Source organism: Malus domestica, chromosome 09 (genome assembly GCF_042453785.1).
Source record: "Malus domestica chromosome 09, GDT2T_hap1".
NCBI classification, from domain to species: domain Eukaryota; kingdom Viridiplantae; phylum Streptophyta; class Magnoliopsida; order Rosales; family Rosaceae; genus Malus; species Malus domestica.
This window is the reverse complement of record NC_091669.1, coordinates 17,296,671-17,316,222: the sequence shown is the minus strand read 5'-3', so window position 1 is coordinate 17,316,222 and position 19,552 is coordinate 17,296,671. Positions and strand designations below refer to the sequence as shown.

Sequence of the window (19,552 nt, the reverse complement as noted above, 5' to 3'; positions counted from 1 at the left end):
TCCCTCAGGTTCATCATTTCATAAGGTGATTCAAATTCGACTCATAACCCGTCTTAAAATGTCCCTTTTTATAATAGACTGAATCACCATAATAATAGTTTTCCCTAAACCGCTATATTAGGGAGACTAAATTCCTCTAACTACGTGGTTTGCTACGAGGCGGTGTAGTTCTGACAGAATTCACTAGAAACTTCTCAAGATGTCCAAGATTGCAACCATGCTCTGATACCAACTGACACACCCCGTCCCGAAGGAGGGCATGCTGGCCGTCACGTGAGAGTGACGTAACCATTTACACAGTACGGAAGCTTTAAGATACAATTTATAAGTTGATACACCCGAAGGTGAGTCCTAATTTTGTCCAATCTGTCAGAACACCGTCAAATTCCTCGTAGTCACCACACCTTTGTGATTCCTGAACCTGGAGGGGCGCAAAACCAAAATTGAGTGGGTCAGTAAAACAATTCTTTTCCAAATCCAAACATTTCTCAAAACGTTGTAACCCCTCTCCGTAAAACCTGTATACTTTCCCAGAAATATAAAATATAAATATACATATATATATTCTCAATACTTCAATTCATTAACTCAACATTTTCATCATAATTATGCCATGCCACATCATCTCAACATTTCTCATATTAATTATGCCATGCCACATCATCTCAACAGTAATAAGGTATGAGTGCATCAACATAAATCATATCAGGTGCAATAAAGTAATCAATCGGAGGCCCTCTATTAGCCCGGTTGAACCTAGAGCTCAAAATCTATCACTCTCACACTCTGCCGGAGTCACTCCGCGTGACCTGTACGGCCTTCTGCACATAAGTTACGCTCTAGTGCTTCTCATAAATCATCTGTGCACATAATCTAAGGTCACCCACCAGTCGGAATCTCACTAACACTCTCGCGACTGGCCTGTCGTACCCACTCCGCGTGGACTGTACGACTAGCATCTACTTGGATCCAAGGCGAGCGTGCGATGCGGTGAATACTATAAGCACTAAACTATGGTGCAGGATTTGAGCTCAATATACATCAACATCATCATAACAGAAATAAATACTCACCTGTGCGTCCACCGCACCATTTCATACATATGCATCATAAATCAATTCTTACCTGTGCGTCCACCGTACCAATTCATATATATGCATCATAAATCAATTCTTTCCTGTGCGTCCACCGCACCAATTCATACATATGCATCATATATTAATTCATGCATGGCAGTTCAACTCACATTTCTATATACTTTTCATATCAATTCTATGCATGGTATTTCACTTCCCGTTTTTCCACATAACTCATATGCATTTCATTTTAAACATATTTTCATTTCAATTCAATTTCTGGGAAACGTCAAGTATATATATATACGGAAAACAAAACTGCCCACTCACAGAATACATCGACGTGTCGAAGGTCCCTGAGCCTCCCTTAGCCATGCCCAACGTCCGTATAATCCTCGCCTATACGAGAAGTAACCAAATTGACGTTATTTAACGCATAATCCCACTCTTAGCTAATAACTCCTCATATATTGCTCAAATTGGGTATATGAATATACCACTGTGATCTACTCGACGTCACGGACGTCGACATATTTTTAAAATAATTTTTTACTGTAGCACGCGCCCCCCACGCGCCAAGGAAGGCACGGCCCACGCGCCCCCACGCGCATCATCTTCTTCCTTGGGTCGCCGGACTGGTTTTTCCGACGGCCGTTTTTCAAATTGCCATAACTTTGTCATTTCTCAACGAAATCAAGTGATTCAAAAACGAAAGTTGTAGTCCTTGAAGAGACAAAGAGAATGGTACCTTGCACAACACCTATTTCGCCGTGGTTTGGCCGGAAACTGCCTCGAAAGCCTCGGAGGTCGCCGGAAACTGGGTATTTTTCAAATGAGTATAACTTCTTCAATACTCAACGAAATTGAGTGAAACAAAAAGGAAAGTTGTAGTACTTGACGAGACGAAGAGATTGATACCTACCTCAACTCCTAACTCGCCGGGGATTCGCCGGAAAGAGCCTCGAAAGCTCCGGCCAAACTTTGAACTTGTCGATCTCCGTGTTCTTACGTCCAAAAACTTCCAACGAAGCACTCCGAGCTTCCTTGGGACTTCCTTAAGCTCACTGTGAGCTTGGTTTGGCCTAAAACAAAGCCAATTTGAAGTTCGTGAACAGTGCAATATTACGGTGACACTGAAACTAGGGTTTTTCGAAGTGAAACTCACCTGAGTTTGGTATCCCCGATCTCGTGAAGTCCTCAGGATCACGATGGTGGTCTTAAATGGAACGTTCGTGGAGGTTTGATTGAGGTTGGGTGTGAGTCCGTATGTTCGAGAGTAAGAGAGAGAGTGAGAGAGTTTTCTGAGATGAAAGAAGAAAAAGAGAGAGAAGGAAAGGTTACGGGTTTTAGGGAATGTTTTGAGGGTAGGAGGCCCTACCTAAGTCCAAACACAATTTAACACACACAAATATAAATCTAATTGTTAAATTTTCGCCCCTTAGTCCCGCTTAAGGGCATTTTGGTCTTTTCACGTCCTCGGAATTAAAATTCCGGGACGGGCTGTGACATTAGGGCAGATGAAGTAAACTTCTACAAGGACCAACGGAAGATATGCTTCAATTTTACAAGGAAATAGAAGAAGAGAAAACAAGAAAGATATGCTTTAATTTTTTTAGTAAATTTGTTATTAAATGGTTTTCAACTTTAATTCTTCTTGCTACTAATTAATATGTTTTCTTTGTTTGTAATATAGGCTTGACACAAACTCAATCTTCTACAAGTTCAATGCCTCCTCCAAAAGCTTCGACATCTCAAGCTTGAATAACTGATCAATAAATTCTCATTTTTGAAGTTTACTTCCAATTTTCATTTGGTTTGAAACTTTAATTTCTATTTGGATTGTTAACTTCTATTTGTTTTGGTTCGTAACTTCTATTTGGATTGTAAGCTTAATTTTCATGATGAATCTTGATGCTTCATTTGAATTATTATGTGTGTGAATTGTGAATGATGAATAATAGATGAATTTAATCTATAATGTATGAGATAAAGGTACAAAAAAAAAAAGTTTTGCCCTTGAATTGGGTTAAAAAAACAAAAACATATTTTGTCCCAAAACAAAATGGCAATTACCATTGTCATACCATGCCAACCAAACTTTTGGCAATACCGAACTTCGGTATACCGAAAGTTTGGTACGGTAATGGTAATAGATTTTACCAAACCGAAAGTTTGGTACGGTAATTGGTACAAGGACTTTGGTACGGTAACCGTACCGAACCCACCCCTAACTCGTTGAGAAGAAGTGGTTAGATTCTACACGGACAGGTATATTTTAAAATCCCTACACTTGTCCCACATGCATGCCGAGGGCCCACCACATTTGACGGCCACGATTAACTGATTCCCCTTCCGGTTTTGATAGAACCATTTACTTTAAATAAATAAATAAATAAATGAATAAAAAGACTGTATAAATTGAAATAATAGATAAGGAAATAAGAAGCACAAAACGCGGCGTTTCAGCATAGCTTAGGTTTTCTTCCGCTCTTTGAGTGTAGCTGATTTGGTTCGGAGATACCTCTGAGTAGCGAGAAGAGACGAAATCAGAGAAGAACTTCGAAATCATGACGGGTAATTGATGCTAATTACTCTATTTTTTCTAGTAAATTTTGTTTCTTATCGATTTTATGAACTAAAAGGGTCGCGATTTAAGTTAATTGTATAACTTTTAGCAGCGTGATTAAGCTATATATTCTTAATTTTTGTTAATATTGGGGTTGTAGGATTGAATTTCTATTGTGATATGTAGTTTTAATTAAAATTTTGCAATTTTCGATTTTTTATGTTGATTTTGGAGTTTGTCATTGTTTTTGGTATCTTAGATTGCTTTTTGGGGGAATTTAAAGTAATCCAGAAGCTTCAATGGCATACTTTTTTGTTGTTGAGGTTTTCGGGACATGGGATTTGTCGAAATGTATGAAGTTTATCAGAAGGCTGTTAAATTTTACTTAAATATGTTCCAAGCAATGAAATTTACTTAACCGTGTGTTTTACAACTATGTTTACAGACTATATACAAGAGCAGGAGATGGAAATCGAAGCGTTGGAAGCAATACTTGCGGATGACTTCAAAGGTATCTGCTATGTGGTGCTTCTGCAGACCAACATTTGTTATAAAATTTGTTATATGTTATCGTTTTTATTTCACGAGTACTGAAACTAATAGGAATGTTCTTTTCTGTTGTCTTTGATGTGCCAGAAATACACTCGGGTGAGAGTGGGTTAAATACTTCCAAGAGGTGTTTTCAAATAAAAGTATCTCCAGTGGTAGGTTTACGTTCTAACTGGCATAATTGTTATAACAACCTCATGTCAAGCTGAGGATGTATACGTCTTAACTAGACATATGTTCAGGTTTTCCTTATGTGCATTTCTTTGCTTTCGTTTCAACAGGATGATGAATCAGATGAATTTACAACCACTCCAGGTATTTTCTTTTTGCATTGTACGATGTTTTGAATAATGCCTTACTGTTACTTTCTTAATTGGATAACTTGATTTGTTTTTTATCTAGAAATTTTCAGGAGTTATTCTTTTTTTTTTTTTACTTTTTGTATTTTGTATCTTTTACATTTCATTTGGAGATAAGCTGTTTTGGAAACTTCTGTTTCAGTTCAGCTGGCTTTGATTTTCTCGCACACAGAAAGATACCCAGATGAGCCTCCACTTTTGAATTTGAATAGGTATGGTGCAAAATATTGCTGTTCTCCACTTTTCATTGTTAGTAATGATGGAAAAGAACTTGATCATTTTCATTGCCTTTTTCTTTTGGACAAAGCAAATATAACTTCTACTTGAACCTTCTTGCAACTGCATATATAAAATACTGCTACAAAGAAAAGAAAGAAGTTCGAGAAAAAATATCCTTGAGTCTCTGCTATTAATACTGTATTGTTCAGCTATAATAGTTCCGTCAGTATTGTGTTGTTAAGCAAGGCTGCGGGAAAGTCAGAAGTGTGGATGCAGTATGGTTTATGAGGAACTATTCTAATGGTTGATTTTTTTTCCTTCAGTTTACGTGGTATACAAGGAGAACATCTAAGAATTTTGAAAGAAAAGCTTCTGCAAGAGGTAATTTTGGGCATTCTTTACTTCTCTATGCAGCTTTTTCTTGTGTCGTTTTTTATCTGTCCTAATACATCTAAAGATTAGTGAGCATATTTTTTCTGTTCTAATACAACTCATTAGATAATGTGAAGTTATCCAAAAAATACCGAATTTAATTCAATATCTATATGTTTTACAGGCATCTGAAAACCTTGGTATGGCTATGATCTACACACTAGTTACATCAGCCAAGGAATGGCTTTCTGAACAATATTGTCAAGACACTAGTCTTGAGGATGCTGAAGCAGAAGAAGCAGCAAAGGATGATGTATGCCTTTTGTCCTACGTCGTCATATCTAATCATCTTGTGGCTATTTGCTTTCTTAGTCTCGAAGCATAAAGGGAGTTTACCTTCTAGCATTCCTGGAAAACTATACACTCAAGATCCCAAAACCTACGTCTTCATATTTAAATGTAGTTAAGTCTTGCTGAGGTTTTTACGTGTCTAAGGATGGCTGGAAGAAGTTCAAGTTATGAAATCATTGAGGTTGTCAATAAAACTGCTAGCTATTCTCTCTAAGAGACCCTCTTTCTTTCTCCTTGGTCCAGGAGTTGTGTATCTGGAAAGGTGAAGCTTCTAGAAGATTAATCATATTTTAAGGGTGTTCATCTTTTCTCTTGTGCATCTTGCAATTTTCGGCATGAATCTGATGCAACTGTTCGTGAATATTAGTGAAAAAAAACTGCATAACCAGCTTCACACTTTCCCATGGGATTTACTTTTTTCATTCAAAGTTGTATGTTTGCATCTCTGGTAATGATTGTTCACCTGAAAAAGATAGTCTGAAGGAGCTGCTTCTTATTTTCCTGCTCCTTCCTCTTTTAGGTAATCATACCACATGGAGAACCAGTTACAGTTGAAACATTTCTGGCATGGAGAGAGATGTTTGAAGCAGAGATGGCACTGGAACGAGCCAAGTAAGTATTATCGTTTTATAATTTCAGTAAGGTTATCTTCGTCAACTCAGAATTTTTTTTTTTTTCACTATAAAGCATGTGAAAGTGGTGATCAATAATATTGGTGTTGGATTTTTGGATCGGCGGGCCCATGGGGCCCATTCTAACAACACCGATATTGTCCCCAACTTTACCACTTGCCCAATCCGTCAAGTGTAGGGTTTTATCACAAAAGGCATCGATATTAGTGGGGTAATCATATTTAAACCCATTATTTTCTTTTGCACCCACCGATATGGGATTCCAACACTCTCCCCTCACGTGTAACCCCTTTTAGTGGTTCACACGTGGAGATCTACACAACGGCAATTGAAACTCAAAGGTCAACTCTATGTTAAGAGCCCAGACTTGTTTTCAATGGAGCTCAAAGGCCGGCTCTCTATTATGAGTCTTGGCTTGTTTCCTTTGGTGACAAGCTTGTTAGCCTGCACGGGCCCGAACCTTGGCTTTGATCTTTGGCTTTGATACCATGTTGGATTTTTGGATCGGCAGGCCTGTGGGGCCCACTTTAACAACACCGATACTGTCCCCAACTTTACCACCTGCCCAATCTGTCAGGTGTGGGGTTTTATTAGAAAAGATCTCAATATTAGTTAGAGTGGGGTAATCATATTTAAACCCATTATTTTCTTTTGCACCCACCAATGTGGGATTCCTACAATTGGTTCGTACAAATGTTTTGGTTTTTGATATATTTTCACCAAAAAATTCTACATTTTGGGGAAGAAAAATCTGATTATGTTGGAGAGGCGTGAGATATGGAATTCATTTCTACATGGACTTTAGGACATTATGTTGTGCTACACGATAGACATGACATTAGAGAGGGAAAAGACATTTACCAGACCATGGTCTTTGTTTAGCAGGTTATGCGGTGGGATGGTTAGGATTAGTTGTAGGTTCAAATCTTACTAAAAAGTTGTTATGAGAAAACAAGGAAAAAAGATGCTGTGACGGTTCATTAGCACTTTAACCAAAACTTCCAGGTCATCAAGAAATATATAAATCCAAGGAATCTTTCTTGAAATCAATGTATTAAAAGCGTGAGGCGTGGGCGAGGTGTCCGAGGGATAGCCCAGCCTAAGTGTGAGGCGAAGCCTAACGGGACCTAAATTTTTTAATATATACATTGAACATACACATATTATATTAAAAAAGAAGAAGATTATTAATCAATAATCATCCTAAGCACACACATATATTATAAATACATATACACACACATATATATACATATATTATATTATATATATAAAATAGAGGATGAAAAGCACAATGAGCATACATATAACAATGCACGCAGACGGCGCACACATCTATTATATAAAAAATAAAAATCAGAAAACAAGGCAGAGAGCTGATAGTGCAAGGATGAGGTATGAGGTAGTTAAAACTCTACCCAAAATTTGGGTTTGGGAGAAAAAAATAAAATAAAATAAAAAAAATCCCCTGAGGCGCGCCTAGGAGGCTCCGGCAGCGCCTTCCGCCCACTCCCTGAAAACAGAGGCGGCAACCCTCAAGCCTAGCCTCACAGGGCGCCTAGGCGCGCCCCAAGGCGAGCCTTTTAAAACATTGCTTGAAATTTAATAGTTTCCCAATAGTAGATCATTATATATTTCTGCTTGCAGTCTTTATTTTCATGTCTGATGGGTAGTGATCAATTTTCAAGGTTAATGCCCGAGTCTGCACTCTCAGCACCCAAGGAAAAGAGGCTCGCAGGTAGACAGTGGTTTGAAACCGGAAGGCATGCTGCGGTAATTAATTCATTTTACATTGTTCAGTTTTGCCCAAAACAAGTAAATACAGTGAAAACTAAACTAATTTGTACTGGTCTGATTTGATGGTTGAGTTAGTTTCATGGTATATTATTGAGGGGTAATACGAGGGGAAGTTTGGGGTTATTACAAGTGAGGATTTTATTGTTGGAACGTATAATTTCTCAGTTTCAAAGAAAAAACAATAATATGAGTGACTTTTTCCCCTCCATAGAAAGGTGCAGCTCTAGCCAGTGAAGGGTCCGATGAAGAGGATGAGGATGAGATTGACTTCGATTCTGATGATTTTGAAGGTGATTCTCTCCTTATAGCGCATATAGTCTTATGTTGATGAGACCAAAATTAGTCGAATTGCATAATTTTGTAAATACGAAGGAAGGTTGTGTTCACGATCTGATGAAGAAACCATCTTGTCTTGTGGTTAATGGCAGATGACGAAGATGATATGTTGGAACACTATTTGGCCGAGAAGTCCGACTCATCAACCCACTCTTCGAAGAGGGTCACTAACTAGAGTCTAGAAACAACCGAACGGGAGCACCATCTGATGAACAATGTGCCTAGTCTTGGCTCTGTCTTCATATGTATTTCGTGCCTTATATTTACTTTAGGCCTCGAGGACAAAGAGGAGATTGTAGGTTTTATTTTTTTTATATTATTATTTTTTTTTTAAAGGGAACCAATTGGTGGCTTTGCCATGGCAGTTCACATTTTGGGAGCTGTTAAGACTCACAGAGACATTCTAGCTTTTGTAGAGAGCAAAGGAGAAGATATGGTATTGCAATATAGAAAATAACCGCATCTTGGTAGGTAAACTTGTGCTTTTGATGTCTGTCAATAATCAATATGTATATATAATTTTTTTTTAAACAAAAAAATCAATATATTTTAGACACTGGTGTCGAGAAAATCAGCCAAAAAGAGGAGAAATTGGTTAAAATGATCAAAAATTAAATTTTTATTGCTTAATTGGTTAAAATCAAATATCAACAACACAACAATCAGATATGGGGACGGGAGGGAGTCAAATTGAGGACTTCCAATTTCTCAAACATCGGAAAGAGAATTGCTACTAGACTAAGAGCCAGTAGGTAAACAAAATAATAATAAACACATGAAAATAACATCATTTTTCATCAGTCGGGACGTGAAAATAGCAAATTAATAAATTTTATTTCCAAAGTCCGTTCAGCATCCAAATATTCCACAAGTAACAAGTAGTTTATGAAATTTCAACTGAGTCAACTCACAAGTGCTTCCTATCCTAACCCTAACCCTACTCACCTACTACACAATTTTCACTTGCACTCTTCCTATTATAACGTTTCCTCACTCTTTCCGAGTCACGGCTATTACAACATTACACATTTTTATGTTACAATCGAACCTTGTATATCTGTCATACCACATTGATCTCGAAACCAGCACAGTCAAGCCGGTAAAGATCTACAATTTACTGCCAACGTCAGTATGCGCACCTCCGATAATTGTTCATTGTTGATGACACCGATCAGCTTTGAGGAGCGTGCGAATAATTGTACAATATTCTTCCACTCTATACACATCCCTGATCCGTCATGGCTTGCGCAATAGTCAGAAAAGCAGAAATGATGGCTCCGTGAACCAAAGATCTGTCAAGCACGTAAAAGAAAGTTTGATTCTTCAAGTGTTTAACGTTAATGGTACGCAATTTTACATGGCCAAACACAAGTCACAACCAGAGGTTATCTAGTTTCTTCAAAGATTCAAGAGGAAAAGATAAGGCAAGCGTCAATACGATAACACACTTACTCAGGACTTTCTTTCTGGTAACCAAAGTCAGCTGCAGCTTTAAGGGTTCTCTGGTAAGTCTGTTTCATTGATTCCTAAGAGTTACAATGCAAATCAGATATCATAGAGAAAAACAACAAACCAGCTCAAGACCTTGAGCAAACTTTAAGACGGACATTGAAGGGGTGTTGGCTACTTAGCTTTTCTAAAAGATATTGTTTCTTACACTACCAGAAGTCATTAAGACACTTCGTAGAAGTAAGTTAAAGAATTTATACCAGCGAGATAAAATAAACAGTGTCACCTGTAATTTGGATTCAAAGTCCTCGGGAGACCAATTCACTGAATTACACTCGTGGTTCAATTCAAATTCTCCAGCAACCACCTGCTATCATTAAACAACAAAGGGATAACATAAATTTAAGGGAAAAGAAGATAATCGGAAGTCATATTGATATAAATGATACAAATATATTAACTCATGCTGGTCCATCAAATGCCAGACAAAAATAATTAAATTTTAACTCCCAAATGTCACTTCTTTAGAATACCCGATGTTAGATCTCGAACATGTTAACATTGAAGTATTCAACCCAAAATCAATTGGCAATAACTGGAGGGCCCGTGATTTCATATATTAGAAGCAAGCTTAGAATACCTGATGTGAAATTTTTGTATTCAATACACCCCTGGTGACGCTGAGCATGCATAGCTAAATTAGACCTAACGCATAGATTAGCAGACCCCCCAAATCCGTGTTATAATCAAAGCATAACTGAGAGATTCATGATTTCATTATCGAGATAGATGGATTAGAAAACTTTATGTAAGATTCTTAGATTCTTAACAGAAACTGATTTTGAACAATAATCTCATGAGCACATGAATTCCATTTTTCTTTAGACCAAATAGATCCATTTATTTTCATAAACAAACAAGCTTAGCTTGAACTTAGCCTAAATTTGTGCCAATAAAAACATGATACGTATAAACTTCGTGATAGCATTGTCCCAGCACATGTTGAAAAGCATATCTATCAAGCATGTACTGTAAAGATAAGAATCATACTCCACCAGAACCAGCAGCCACTGCAGGAGCAATTAGAACATTAGCTTTTCTCAGAATATCAACAGCATCAGGTGTACATGGCATGTTTGAACCTAGATACAAAAGAAGAACAAATAAGAGGTGTTACAGAGCTAACATTAGTGAATATGAAAACAAACGCCAAAATTTAAAATCGACCATGCATGTTGTTACCAGTAATTATTACCTTCTACTAGCATACGACAACCTGAATTAACCAGATTAATGGCATCAGTCTGATCAATTTCATTTTGGGTAGCACAAGGAAACGCAACATCACACCTTTCAGTCCAGGGTTTTGCTTCATCATAATACTTAGAGCGAGCATAAGTCTTTGAATAGTCTCTGCAGATGAGATGTAAACAATGAATCCTGAAGGTAACTATACCAAGCTATTTAATCAACAGATGCAAAATAGACAGCAAGTAGCAGACCTCAAACTTCTTTGTTGAGCTTTGATCTCCCTCAAAAATGATATTTTCATGTAATCAAATCCTTCATCATCCACCAAATAACCCTTCGAGTCTATATGCAATGATTTGAAGATAAAAGGCATGTGATTCATTAAATGCTGATAACAAGTCTTATTCACTCTAAATGTTTACGACTCGGAAATCGTAACTTCCTGACACAAAGCACTAGAGAATCTAAATAAGAGCATGGAACTAGAAAATGAAATAGCCATGTGGAGGAAAAAAAATTAACACCACATTCACAGCACAAGTACTCTAGCTCTTCATATCGTCTTTCTTTCTTCAGATGCAATCAGGAAAAATAATTTATTTTGTTATTTAGATATAAATACGGTCACAGATGTTAACATATGATCTTTACAACCTAAGATACAAACCAATCAAGGCCACAGAAGATACAAGCAAATTGACTACTAGCAACCTCTGGTTTTTACGTAAGTGCTATGTTCATTGTTTTTATAATCTTTTGGATGAAGTGCTCGGAGCATTGTTGACAGCATGATTGTTCTCTAGATCAATCATCACTCAAGTATCTAATAGATATGATCACGTCAAACATATAAATTTTTAACATTCTTAGCAAGTAAATTATGTCATAATTCAAGCAGTTCCTACACTAGTATGACATCTGGAATTTTTTTCATGTGAAACATTCAAACCAGATATGTATATTACTAAACCTTTCCATCACAAGACCTAATTCAAGTAGTCCCATAAATACTTCTTGTAAGAAAATACCTGAAACTGTAATGGGAATCGCGCCATATGCGATAAGCTTCTCCAGGACATGCAATGCAATCTTTCCAGAACCACTTACAACACACCTGGAGGGAAACTATAATATCTTCAAAATAATAAATTTTCAAAACAACCTATAAGCAATCACAAATTATATGCTCTCGTGGATACACATACATAGATACATATAAGCACACAAAAGTTAAAAGATATGTTAAACAGGATTGGATTCTTCAAAACGCTACGTAAACAGAAAGAACTCCCATGTGCTGTTCTATGTCAATATCCTATGATGTTTTGTGAAAATTTTAAAAGTTTTGAATGTCAGGTAAAAGGTACCTTAATCCTTTGAAATCTTTATTGAGGTCTGCAAGTAGGAGTTGTGCAAAGAAAACCTGCAGAAGCATGGGAACTTTGTTCACATCATCGGAAATGAAGATGAAAATTACATAGGGAGCTTATAATACCCGCAACAAATACAGACACATCTATTAAGTTCTCACCAAAAAGCAAAAAATAAATAGAAAAAGAGGAAGCCCGAACACGAGCATGGGAGAGTTGTGATATTAGTTACCAGTCCATATCCGGTAGCTTCAGTTCGAAGACTAGAGCCAGACCAAAATATCCTTGGCCCTGTAAAACTTCCCTGCATAAGTAAGGCATACATATGAAAACATAAAGACATTACTTAACTTTCTTTCCATGAGAAACACATAAGCAGAAACTTTACTTTTGTACGGAGAGAAATGAACACTGAATAGATGAAGATGTACCACTTTCGACCAAAAAAACAACGAAAGAAAAAGACTTATCACTTAATTATCTTCCATGATAAACAGATAAGCATAAACTTAACTTTTGTACCGATAGAAAATAACAGTAGACTTCAGATGGACAGAAATAAAAAAAGAACAATAGAATTTGTCAGGATAAAAAACAAGACTTTGTAGGGAAAGAAAAGAACGATAGACTTTGTTGGGATAGAAAGAACAATGGCCTTGTCAGGATAGAAAAGAGTAACACTCTTTGTCAGGATAGAAAAGAACAATAGAATTGCTTGTTTAATTACTATTTTCCGAATTTTCATAATCCTGTGGTCCTACAGATTTAGAAAAAGCAATGTCATAAATGGCATCTAGATACTAAATTACATCACAAAAGGTAAGAAGTTAAATTCAGAAATAGTTTGTTACCGGTGTTTCTGGTACCTGAAAGTGACCAGCTAGACGTCTATATTGTCCGAAAAGATATCCCATTTCTCGAGTACCAACACCCATCTCCTCTGAAGGAAGGTCCTAAAGTGTACACAGCATTAAACCAGACATGCAGGATACAGCATTGAAATTCCATATAGAGGAAAAAAAATATTCATGGAATGGAATCTTGCTGAAGTTACCTTGTCAACACCCAAATAACGATAGATTTCATTCATAAAACTTTGGCAAAAACGCATAACCTGCCAGCTTAGAAAATAGTCATTCACAACTTCTGAGGAGGTTAAAAATGATGAAACACATATAACAAATTGAAGACTTTTACCTCATTATCACTTTTTCCCTTTGGATCAAAATCACTACCTCCCGCTGCCCCTCCAATTTTGTACGGTGACAAGGCATTCTTTAAAGTCTGCAGAGAAGGTAAATAGCACAATGCAAATCCGTCACAAGACAGTCACTTCCAATCTGAAGGGATTAACCTCATCACTAGTATTTAGCTTGGTGTTCTTATGAGCACCAATCACTAGAATACACAATCAACAGAGGCACAGGAAGAAAAAGATTTGGCAAAAGCTTGACCCAACCTAAAGAAGACAAGTCAACTCAAAGGAACTCAAGAAAACAACTAATACCTGTTCAAATCCAAGAAACTTGGCAATGCTCAAGTTCATAGAAGGATGAAACCGGAAACCACCCCTACATGGACCCAAGGCCTGGTTAAATTGTACTCGAAAGCCCCTGTTAACATGTGTCTCACCTCTATCATCCATCCATGGAACTCGAAAAACAAGCATGCGCTCAGGTTCTAGCAAGCGCTCCATGATGCTTGCATAACTGAAAAAAGAAAATTCACTTGATAAGATTTTACAGAAATCAGAAATAAGACTTTGTTTCCCTTAACCAGCACGACTAAAACAATACTCCATCCCAAGGAAACTCACTGAGAATTTTTCGCAATCACTCTTTCTAAAGCATGAACAACTTCTTGCACCGATTGTATGAACTCAACCTCATGAGGATCCCTTTTCAGTGCAGCTTCAACAATTGATCCAGCCGTTTTTGACATAAGAGCTACATTTAAGAGTAATTCCAAAGACAAATCAACCAAACGGGAAAACAATTAAAAAATTAAACTCAAAATTCATTTCTTTCAATCATATGATGGTGTGAAATATGTGCAAATATCAACAAACTAATGTCAACAAACTCCATATAATGCTGGAAGAAGCATTTAGGTGTGGGCATGGTGAACTGCTGAATATAGCATTCAACTGAACCAAAGTTTTCATTCAGCAACGAGCTAAAAAATTAAAAATCCTAAATGCAAACTTAACTGCAAGGGATACTTTCATAAACATGAAAACTAACAATAACGTAACTTTGCGAAAAGAATTTCCTGAGAGACACTCCGCAAAAAATTTGTGCAGAATTCAGACGGTGGTTATTTGAAACTTCCAAAGCAAACCAAAGAAAATTGAGCAGAACGTGCTAACCTTTAACATAAATGGGTTTGTCAGCAACGACCTTATCCTTGGAGGCCATTTGAAGGCGAAGTGCCTCTTTGTGAAGCAAACTATTGTTGTGTTCCTCGAGTGCACTCATCTGCATATTCCGGCTACCCTCATTTCCATAGGGGTTTCTTCTATGCTTCCTACCATACTCTCTACAAACAGAGCAAAAAATCCTCGCTGTCCCTTCCTTGACATCAACATAAGCCCATTTGTAGGTATCAGCCCATTCCTCTCTCCATCTTTTCACAACCTTTTTCTTCCTTTTTACTGGCTGTCCCTTTGACATGTCTTGATCATCACTAGGGAGGTGAGAAGCCATTACCATATTCTTACTCTCGTCATTATCCTCAACAGAAGGTTCCCGTGGTGGACCACCAATAAGGGGGTTGTTAGCAAATGAAGGATCATCATCCCCAGTTCCAATTTCTAAATCAATCTCTTCTCCAAGCTCCCGAACCACTAAGTGATGCCTCTGTGCCTGCTGAATCAAGTTCATATCATCCATCATGGAGTTCATCCTTATTCCACCTCCTGGTAGCAACATTCAGCATGACAGACTTAACCGAAACCCAAAATCCTGCAGCATCCGTTTGTCATGGGGAGATTCATTAACTCCTTTTACAATTGTCTAAATGAACCAATTAGAAAGCTAAATAATTTCACTATAATAATATAACCAAAAAATCAGAAAAATCTAACAAACTCCATTCATTCAGAACCTAGAACGTATCAAACCTTACAACACTAGTAGCCAAGTTGAGGTTTATGTATCATAAGGTATGAATGAACATATAGCATGAAATCTTCTATTTATATTTTTCACTTATCCTAACTATATTATAACCAATATAAGAGTGTACAAAGGCACATAAAATCCAGTGCACGTGGTATTATGAAACCCTCGAGACTTCATAGTTAGGATTCATTGCCCCCTAAAGAAACGAAAAACTCCGGTACACTGAGCCTAAAAAAGCATACTAGATAAGAGTTCTGACTTCCTAGAAGCCAAAACAACAAGAACCAAAGCACCAATTCACAACATCATCTTCTCAGTTATCCTTAGAAACTCTATCAACCCCAAATAAAGTAACTAATCATTCAATTACGCCGAAAACACAGCCATACACCAGAAATCCAAAATTACTTTAAAAAAAAATGAAACTAATCATTCAATTACGCTGAAAACACAGACAAATCCAAAATTACGTACAAAAAACATGAACTTTGAATTTCTCAGATAAGAATCAAGGAACCCCACAAACCAAAAATTTAACAGAATTCCATTTCCAAACATCCCAAAACTCATTTCTCAAAATTCAACAATACCCACCCTTAATTCTCAATTTTAAACAAAACCAGAATCCAGAACAAAAACGTCGTGGAGTACCGTGAGAACAGAGGATCAAAAGGATGAACTCGAAAAGTTTCAAGCTTTCAAGTTGCAGTTTCGAAGTGGGGTCGTTGAGCAGTTATTCTTCACCAAAGCTGGAACCTTTCTGCAAAGGGTCGCGGGAATTGTCGAAGAGGAGGACGCAGAGAGTGAGATCAACGGGTCTGATACTCGTTCGATCTGATTCTTGAGTGAGAAGAGGAGACGAGAGGTTGTATGGTACGACAGTAACGGTATAAAAGTAAGAATTTGTAAATTCACATGTAAAAATTCTGTTGTTTGGATTCATAAATACTAAATTTCTATGTGCAAAAAAAGACTTGGAATTTGGAGTCTCTAATTCTCAAGTTTAAATTCCATATACATAGATGTCATTTCCTAATTTTTATGATTGAGAGCTTAAAAATAACAAATTTCGTATTCAATTCCATTGTTCTTTTAGGCTAACCAAACAAGAAAATTCACAAATTATAGAAAATAAAATCCCGTCAATTCAATTTCTGTTATTTTAAAATTCTTTAGTAATCTTAAATTTCTTCATCCAAACATTGTATAACACACAAAAGAAAATACAGAGAGGTTTTTTTTCACTGAGGGTGAAACCGCTTTTTGTTTGGTTTTTTTTTTTTTTGAAAGAATAAGTGAAAAAAATAAACCAAAGAAAAAAAGAAGAGATGGATAGGGATTAGTCACAGATATTTGATTGCATCTCTATCTTCTTCCCTCTTCCCATATCAATAGCTAGAATGAAAAAAAGAAAAAAGAAAAAGGAGAATATCAATGCATCTGGAAAAAAACGACTAATCTCTATCAATAAACCTGCTTAAAGACCTGAGCCATAGAGTACTTACTACCGATGCCACAGGGAGATATGTTTTTAGATCTCGCATTTTAAAAACTCCTCTTTTTGTATTCGTTATTGTAATTTTATTGTAATTTGTAATACATAATGGTAATACATTTATATGACCTGATGTGTATATGTAGTTAATGACTTACCACTTGTACGCGGAATTCCTAATTCAAATTGAAATGTACAAAATAGATATTTATTAAAAGAAAAAATACGTCCATTTCCGCCTTAAATTCCTAAAAAATATTAATTTTTTGTAGTAGATTTCATATTTATTTCATACTTTATATAAGTCTTTGGTAAATGTCGTAATGCTAGAGGAATCACTACCGCGTGGCATAGAGGGGGAGGTGACACACCCCGATCCTAGAATCAAGGCGTGCTGGCCGTCACGTGAGCGTGACGTAGCCAAAAGTGCGACACGGAAGCAAGATATAACAGAAATATGAAGGAATTTAAACCAACCACTAGAAGAATAACCTACTAGCATACAAGAGAGAGTTATAGAGTAAAACACACGAATTCAGAGCGTAGGTAACAAGTGCATTCAAGTAGGACTATAATTAAAAGTGCAACACCCGCAGGTGAGTCCTACATGCAGTACGTCTGTCAGAATGCCGAAAAAGACCTTGAGAGCCACCAATTGCTAACTAGAACCTGGAGGGGCGCAAAACAAAGATGAGTGGGTCAGTAAAACCAAAGATTTTCCAAAAACATTTCATTTAAAACGTTTCTCACCCCTCACCGTAAAACCTGTATACTTCCCAGAAAAATAGTATATAAACGTATATATACATATATCATCAAAACTCCGCTCACCATCTATCAACATAACATCTCAGAAAGAATATGCCATGCCATGCCAAAATATAATATGAATGCATCAATATAACTCAGGTGAAATAATAAATCAACCAGAGACCCTACAGTGGTCCTGTACGGCTGATTCTATAGCTCACTATCCCATCCAGCCGGAGTCACCAACTGTGACCTATACGGCCCTGCCGGAGTCACCAACTATGACCTGTACGGCACTACACTGCACATAAGTCGGAACTACCTATAGTAGTCTGTACGACTAAGATGGTGAAATAATACGCTCTAGTGCTTCTCTCATCAATCATCTGTGCACATAATCTAAGGTCACCTACCAGTCGGAACCCCTCTAATGGTCTGTACAACTGGCATGTCGGAACCACCTCTAGTGGTCTGTACGACATCCACCTACTTGGATCCAAGGCGAGCGTGCGGTGTGGTGAATAATATAAGCACTAACACCTAGGGTGCAGGTTATGAGCTTCCAACATAATTCACATCATCACTCATTCGTATAAACCATATAAACTCACCTGATATTCACATGTGCGTCCACAACGTCAATTCACATATATATGCATCAATTATCAGTTCAAACATCTCAACAATTGCATGCGTGGCATTTAAAAAACATATTTTCATATAATTGCATTTTCTGGGAAAACAGTAGTATATAGGTAATACAAAAACAAAACTGCCCACTCAATGGTAAGTCGATGGGTCGTAACCCTCGTGACGTCCCTGGATGCGCTCGTCCTCGGGATAGGTGTCACCTATATGCGAAATAACTATAAAAACGTTAATTTAAACACATAACCAACAATTCGAAATAATTTCTCATACGGTGCTCAATTTGGGTATATGAATATACCACATCGACCTACTTGACGTCACGGACGTCGAGAAATTTTTAGAAAAATTTTTAGGCTTGCCACGCGCCCTCACGCGCCGTGGGTGGCACGGGCCTACGCGCCCCCACGCGCATCATCTTCCTCAGCCAGTCGCCGGACTGGTTTTTCCGGTGGCCGGACTCCGGCGAGTTTTAAAAATGCTTGTTCTCCTTCGTTTCTCAACCGATTTCTTCGAATGTTATATCAATTTGAAGCCCCCAACATGTAGAATCACGATGGACTAGTTTCAAGGTCTAAAATTCACTAGATTTTACCTGGGGAAGCACGATAGTTCGGAAATTTTGAGAACCTCCGTTCTCGGTCCTTCGACGTCCAAATATCAACAACGAAGTACCCCGAAGCTCGTGAGGATGTCCTTAAGCTCACTGTGAGCTTGAAATTCCCTGAAATGCAAGATTTCACGTGTGCATGAACAATGCACATTTTCGGGGTTAGGGTTTCACGACGATTCCGAGGGTTTCACTTCCTAAAACTAATACCAATCAACTCATAACATCAAGAGGGTGAAGAATCATACCTTATTTGCTTCGATCCACGAAGTTTTGGAGGGTTTTGGTGTTGTCCGTACGATCGAGGGTGAGAGAGAGTGAGAAAGTCGTGAGGGAGGAGAGAGAGAGACACGGGGAAGAGGGGGAAGGAAAGGTGAGTCCGTGAGTGAGGGTGTGGTCCAACCAAAACAATCCCACTTCAATCCCTAACCACACAAATTTACAACTCAATTTTCTCCAAAAGTTTAGGGATGATAATTAGTCCATAAAATATATACATATGTCAAACACGTACCTTAATACCCGTCAAGGGTATTTTCATCATTTCACGCTCCCGATAAAAAAATTTCGGGACAGGCTGTGACAGGAGGTCATAAGCGT

General features: G+C 37.5%; 2 protein-coding genes and 1 long non-coding RNA gene across 10 annotated transcripts; 1 reads left to right on the top strand and 2 right to left on the bottom strand.

The window, feature by feature from the left end:
- Positions 1 to 200: 200 nt before the first annotated feature.
- On the bottom strand, positions 201 to 2,380 carry LOC103424143 (uncharacterized). The gene is made up of 5 exons (XR_527734.2): positions 2,242 to 2,380; positions 1,999 to 2,158; positions 1,825 to 1,893; positions 1,407 to 1,475; positions 201 to 421 (listed from the first exon to the last, which is right to left on the bottom strand). It is a non-coding gene; the product is annotated as an uncharacterized lncRNA (long non-coding RNA).
- Positions 2,381 to 3,487: 1,107 nt separating this feature from the next.
- On the top strand, positions 3,488 to 8,733 carry LOC103424142 (uncharacterized). The gene is made up of 11 exons (XM_008362220.4): positions 3,488 to 3,650; positions 4,088 to 4,153; positions 4,279 to 4,346; positions 4,473 to 4,506; positions 4,693 to 4,762; positions 5,093 to 5,150; positions 5,326 to 5,454; positions 6,013 to 6,104; positions 7,813 to 7,897; positions 8,133 to 8,211; positions 8,350 to 8,733. The coding sequence occupies exons 1-11, from the start codon at positions 3,644 to 3,646 to the stop codon at positions 8,430 to 8,432; spliced, it is 771 nt and encodes a 256-aa protein (XP_008360442.1). The 5' UTR covers positions 3,488 to 3,643; the 3' UTR covers positions 8,433 to 8,733.
- Positions 8,734 to 9,072: 339 nt separating this feature from the next.
- LOC103424141 (uncharacterized) lies at positions 9,073 to 16,366 on the bottom strand. 8 transcript variants are annotated; one of them, XM_008362215.4, is made up of 16 exons: positions 16,101 to 16,366; positions 14,696 to 15,290; positions 14,144 to 14,273; positions 13,835 to 14,036; positions 13,525 to 13,611; positions 13,382 to 13,441; positions 13,179 to 13,280; positions 12,560 to 12,631; positions 12,325 to 12,380; positions 11,986 to 12,071; positions 11,209 to 11,299; positions 10,962 to 11,119; positions 10,757 to 10,848; positions 9,993 to 10,076; positions 9,710 to 9,783; positions 9,073 to 9,549 (listed from the first exon to the last, which is right to left on the bottom strand). In XM_008362215.4, exons 2-16 carry the CDS (start codon positions 15,255 to 15,257, stop codon positions 9,474 to 9,476), a joined length of 1,932 nt encoding a protein of 643 aa, XP_008360437.1. In that variant the 5' UTR covers positions 15,258 to 15,290; positions 16,101 to 16,366; the 3' UTR covers positions 9,073 to 9,473. The 8 variants fall into 8 exon arrangements, 7 of the variants coding, with proteins under 7 accessions (XP_008360437.1, XP_028964141.1, XP_008360439.1 ...); XM_029108308.2 differs by having other exon boundaries at positions 9,710 to 9,768; XM_008362217.4 differs by having other exon boundaries at positions 9,993 to 10,073.
- Positions 16,367 to 19,552: the final 3,186 nt, after the last annotated feature.

Excerpts from the sequence above, each read along its gene's own strand:
- LOC103424142 (XM_008362220.4), top strand. Across the intron at positions 5,455-6,012 it reads AAGAAGCAGCAAAGGATGAT|GTAATCATACCACATGGAGA; the intron begins GTATGCCTTTTG and ends TTCCTCTTTTAG. Across the intron at positions 6,105-7,812 it reads ATGGCACTGGAACGAGCCAA|GTTAATGCCCGAGTCTGCAC; the intron begins GTAAGTATTATC and ends TCAATTTTCAAG.
- LOC103424141 (XM_008362215.4), bottom strand. The coding sequence starts at position 15,257 with ATGTTGCTACCAGGAGGTGGAATAAGGATGAACTCCATGATGGATGAT. Across the intron at positions 13,442-13,524 it reads AGGGAAAAAGTGATAATGAG|GTTATGCGTTTTTGCCAAAG; the intron begins GTAAAAGTCTTC and ends CTAAGCTGGCAG. Across the intron at positions 10,077-10,756 it reads TGGCTGCTGGTTCTGGTGGA|CAGGTGGTTGCTGGAGAATT; the intron begins GTATGATTCTTA and ends GTTTAATGATAG.